Consider the following 5,761-nt stretch of genomic DNA (forward strand, 5'->3'; position numbering starts at 1 on the left):
ATATATATATATATATATATATATATATATAAAGGCGTTTTAAACTTTTCCCACACTCTTGCAATATTCTAAACAATGTTTCTAAACTCTAAACACTACGGATGCACAATATTATCGGCTGATATTAGCTTAGAGTTCAGTATCGGAGATCGGCCATTCCATCAAAATAACTCACCGATATAAAAGATGCTGTTTTTGTGTGACAACCCAGTGACAAGGAGCGCCAGCACAACATGACGACGTCACGCGCGCCTACCTGATCTGATCCGCGCTGCTGGAGGGAGCTTCTCCCTGCGCCTGTGGGCTGCGCACAGGTACTAAATCATTTAAAATAATTTATTTTAAATAAAAAAACAATCCATGCAGGTAGTGTGGCTCATCCATAAATCAGCCAACTGTGCGTCATGTCCAATCTTACTCTGAAAAACGCGAAAGTTGAACCGCGAAGTAGCGAGGGACTACTGTATTTAATATTTAGAATAAAGTGTTGGAGAAACTTCATATTTCACTTTCCATTTAGAATCACCCATGAACCATCTGTTTGATCGTTTGGACGTTCCTTACCTCCCACTACCAGAGGGAGCCGGTGAGTTTATGGCTTGCACCATGTCTGTGGTGAGGGCATCCAGCAGGCTGGTAATGAACTCTGCTTTCTTCCCCTCTGGGCAGCCTGGTACAGATTAAAGATAAAGAACAATGACCTGCATCACAGCACAGTGAAAGCCTTCACACCATTAAATCAGCATGAGCCACCTCAGGCAGAAAACAGCTGGCACTGCTGCAAGTAATCACTCCATCGTTGTCCCGAGCTTCAGGTGATCCCGCTCAGTGGAGGCGACGGTTTGGTTGTTTGGTACGACTTGAAACGAGCATGTGGTGAAGCGTGCAGAGCTCCGTGTAGCACTTCAGACCTGCGAACTTTTACAACTCTGAATGCTCGGGTAGCGCCTTTATTTGCCCAGATGTATGGTTTTAATGGATTACCTAACCAGTGCAAACGTTTCCCTCCGTCTCCCGTCTTCTATGAGCTAACGTCCAACACAGCAGCACATCTCCATCTGTCGTTCTTTCACACCCAACTTTTTGTCTCCTCTTCCTCCTGAGCTGAACATCCGTGGTTTCATCTGCAGAGATCACGTATTTTCCTTCTCTTGGTCTGTAGAAGGTGGTCAGCTGCACCACCAGGTGAAACCAATTAGCATTTTTTACAACAGCTAAACTGGATTAAGGGGGGGGGAGCAGCTCCAACCCGACTGAAGCTTGTGAGAAAATGCATGAATTTTCCGCTGCAGTCTCACTGACTTCTTGAACAGCGAGTCGTGGGGCTGCGTTTTGTGCAAAGACTTATTTATCTGTGGCTACGCTCATTTTGTTGCCCAGCTCCACCTGCTTTGTTCCCACCATGTAAGACCTTCTGAAGACTCACTTCATCAGTCACCACTGGCAGCTGCAGCCAGTGACACAAGAGCTTCACCAGTTTGATCCTGGCATCTGTCTCCAGAGGTGAGAGGTGAGGAAGACCCTGGCGAGGTACACCACAAGGTACCATCTCAGGACAACAACTATTCACACCCAGGAGCAATTTAGAGCTGCCAATCAACCGAACATCTGGTGTTTGGAACTGCAGCTCCTGGAGGAAACGTGCGCAGACACCACCCAGACCTGGAGTCGAACCCACAACCTTCCTGCTGTACAGAAACAGCTGCTTCAACACACCTCAGTGTGGTTTCAATCATATTAATCACAGATTCTGCAGTGAAATTTGGATTAAAACAGATAAACGGAGCTGAACTCGTCTTTAACTCCTGACGCTGCTCAAACAGGAACGCACGCTTTAGTTTCGAGTTACTCTCCCCGACATGATCTAAGGCCAGTAAATATCGAGTTTTGTATTGGCGGTTCTGAGAACATCACCCTACGGTGCATAAAAACATCTCGCAGCCCACAACACCTGCACCTTCCATAAAAGCTGCCGCACATCTGCTGCACAGTCAGGAGCTCGCTCCGCTCCGTCAACCACCAGATGGACAGTTAGGTAAGAGTTCCAGCGCCCGAACCGAGGGGGTCTGGAGGAGAACAAAGGATTGAAAAGGTTGTTTTCTACAATAAATACTCATTACTCATACATTTATACAGTTTATTCACCCCCAACGGTATATTTCCAAAAACTCTGTCATCCCATTTGTTGCTGAAAGATCTGAAAACCTCTGAGGGATTTTCTCCAAACATCATCCTGGTCCATTTCAAACCTAACGAGACCCTCAGAGGCAGGTCCATCCAAAGGACAGAACCCCCCAACCCAAACCGTGTGGTGTCTGCAGGAACGTTCAGACCTCTGCAGTGGAGAAACTAAACGTCTCCACTGACGCATGGCTCAACATCGGAGAGCAGCTCTTCAGGACCAGACTCAGAGGTCCACCTACACCTCAGGGACAAGGGACACTCTGCTGAGGACCAGCAGGTCCAGATGTTGGACAGAGAGGACAGATGGTCTGAGAGGAGGTGAAGGAGCCATCTTTAAACAGAGGAGGAGGTCAAAACCTACAGAGCAGCACAGACTGATCCTCAGCCAGTCATCAGGTGACCCAAACCTCTCTGGAGCCAAACAAAGACCCTGATGACCCTCTGGAGGGAGGGGAGGGATGTCAACCTGCATGTAGGTTCAATGTATCATCCAGTTTAAAAAGCTTGAAACTTCAGTCTCCAAATTTTGACTTGAGAAAGTGATGGGAAACAAAATGTCCAACTACAGAATAAAAGTCCAGGTTTCTTTGTTTTTTAAACTGTTTTTTTTTTTTAAAGAAGGTAAAAGAAGTAACGAGGAACCTGTCAGCTGTCTGTCCAGGAATGGATCTTCCATCTCCATTATTTGAGCTCGTGCATCTTCATCACACTCGGGGGTCTTGTACCTGTCGCATAGAAAACACAAAACACATTAAATGAGTTCGTCCTCCATGTGGACAGATTGGCTCAGTTACAGGAAATACAAGTCCTCGGACCTGGAACTGAATCTGAACTGAACAGAAGAACCTAAAATCTTTCTGGACTCTTCGTTGTGCCTGAACTCATCAAACGTTATCGCTGCAGGAACAAGCTGTGGAGAGAGATGTCTGGACCTCCCTGCTCAAGCTGCTGCCCCAAGACCCGACTTCAGAACAAGCAGAAGATGGACGGATGGTTTACATGCATGGTGGCGGCCATCTTGGATTTTGATGATGTAACCCCATTTTCAATTGTGACCTTTTACACTTGGATGCAGCCACGCCAACTTGTTGTTCGAGCCCCCTCTTTGCTTCATGACGAGGGACAAAATCTCTTTTAGTAGAAACACAGACGTTCATTGTCATTCTGACTACACACCACGCAGTGCACGTTAAAGTTTATTTATTTCTCGGAGGGAGAAAAATGAAACTACCCAACTAGTTTGTAAAAAGATATGTAGCTAATCAAATCAAAACGTGTACAAAAGAAGAACTACGTGATTAAAAAGGACTGTGCACGTAAAAGTATACAATACTGAGACTGATGGATAATTCAAGATAATGAATGTATGAAATTGAACAAACAATAAAAATTGCACAGTTTATACATATTGCAACTGACTGTAGCAGGTTTGTGAGGCGTTCAGGGGTACGTCTCTGAGTTGGAGGGGAGGTGTTCAACAGTCTGATGGCCAAGTGTTGTTGTGGAGTCCTGCTGTCCTGGTTTTAATGCTTCTGTACCCATTTAACCTCCAACAGGATCAGAACAGCCTCACTCCGATGGAAACTGTAGAGTTTCTTATATTTTTGTCACACGTAGAAGGAAACACGCCTGTGAGGCGCGCACACAGAGGAGGAGCATAGAGTGAACTACTCAGGGAGCTCCTCCATCCTCACCGAGAAGAAAACGAGGTCAGGTCAGTAAAACAGTTCAGAACAATCAGCTCTGATGACCCCTCAGGTCCACCACATATCTGTCCATGAAGAGCTGCGTACAGCTGGACGTATCTGTGGGACGAAGACAGCTGAGGAGCTGCAGGACGACGTCACCAAAAGAAGAACTGAGAGGCGGCGTGTCTTCAGGGATCACAGGACCAAACACTGATGAGGTCTACAGAGTCGTGCCCGCTGAATGGCACTGCCTTATCCAGACGGTGCCCACACGTCCGTCACACCGTGGCTGAAACAATTTGTTGAAGCGCAGCGACCCATTTCTTCACATCAACTAAAGAATAAACTTCTAACATCAAAGTTAATGCTCGATAATCCAGGTAAAAACTTACCGTTAAATCGGGTCCTCTGGACGGATTCTTTTTGTTGAATTGTTTCGTCTTTCATGAACATGAAGGGTCATAAAGTTAAAGGAAGATACGAGGGTTAATTCTTTGCTCTCTAGTTTTTATATTGCTTTAAAGTATAGTTTCTTCAACAGAGTGGGGTGGCCAAGGATTAATCTACGAGGGCCAAGGCCACCATTGGCCACCCCGACTCCTCCATTGCACCTGGTGGTGGATAAAATGCCTCCCTCCAGGATTCAAGGTGACTATTGTCATTCACATCACATGTGGTACAAGAGGTGGAATGAAACTGTACTCAAGGTCCCATTTACACCCAGAAATGGCAAAAATATAAAAAGAATCCGTATCCAAGGATCTAAAATATATGCTAAACAATAACGATGTAATATAACATGGTGTATTAAACAGCAGCCTGAACATGAGTCTGTTGTGAGCAGATGGGGATGAATACAGCAGCTTGTGGTCGAGCACTCATCAAAATGATTTTTCACCATCTGCTAGCTTCCTTAGCTCAATAACATTTACTGTCCGGCATTTCATATTCTACTGTTTGTGAATGGATTAAATTACGGTATACAGCATATTATATAAGATTATTATATTGTATGAAGATTGTGTTGTAGTTGGGCTAAACCGACTAAGTAGACCTCATCCAGATTTAACTTAAAGTACTGTGGCTGTATAGAGCCTTTGCTGTAAAGTGGCACTACATGAATAATCTGAATTGGTGGAAGTAAATTATTGTTGTTACCTAAACATCTCAAGAGCCAGTGGACGAAGGACTGGACGAGCATCTACAACTGGAGAACTGAGTTGATTCAAGATGGTACAACTCCGTGAAGAAGACCAACCTTCATTATTAATGCGCACTAAAACAATAATTGTACAGTTTGTTTCTAAACCATAACCTAAGGTGGTGTGACTCATTTTCTCCTGGCGGTTGAATCTGTGCGTTTCAAATGTAATAAAATGAGTGAGCATGTGTGTCTCATTTGACTTTTTGTTTTTCGATCTACAGTAAGCTGCCAGTTCTTTTCACCGTCTGCACACAGTTTCCATTTGGTATTAAAGAGGAGAAAACACTGCAATCTGCAACCGAACCTAATCTGAATTATAATTTTCTTTTCTGAAGAAGGTTTGGGTTTTATTATTCACCCGTCAGTCACAGGAGGGTTGGATCCAAAATGCAGACTGGACACAAAGATCTCCATAAAATATATTTATCTAATAAAAACAAAAAGCAGAAGTGGCAGCACAACCGATTCAAACCTGAAAGAGGCTCAGGGAGATACAGCATGTGTGAGGAGGCTGAACTGGTGAGTGGTGAAACACACTGAATGTAAAGAGCAGAGGCGAATGGGAAAGCGAAGGCGCCTGGGCGGCCATTATCAAGCAGGGACGTGACTGGGCGGCGATTATTAAGCGAAGGCGCCTGGGCGGCCATTATCAAGCAGGGACGCGACTGGGCGGCGATTATTAAGC

The 5,761-nt window shown here is 44.9% G+C and overlaps 1 protein-coding gene across 1 annotated transcript in view; it reads right to left on the bottom strand.

Annotated features, from left to right (window-relative positions):
* The window catches only part of smoc1 (SPARC related modular calcium binding 1), a 37,840-nt gene that overhangs the window by 3,816 nt on the left and 28,263 nt on the right, over positions 1-5,761 (bottom strand). Inside the window, exons 10-11 of the mRNA XM_037695507.1 lie at positions 2,827-2,909; positions 565-670 (exon numbers count right to left, since the gene is read on the bottom strand). Coding sequence (XP_037551435.1) covers positions 565-670; positions 2,827-2,909 — 189 coding nt within the window. The remainder of the gene's footprint in view (positions 1-564; positions 671-2,826; positions 2,910-5,761) is intronic.

Source organism: Nematolebias whitei, chromosome 21 (assembly GCF_014905685.2).
Source record: "Nematolebias whitei isolate Nwh7 chromosome 21, NemWhi1, whole genome shotgun sequence".
NCBI lineage: Eukaryota > Metazoa > Chordata > Actinopteri > Cyprinodontiformes > Rivulidae > Nematolebias > Nematolebias whitei.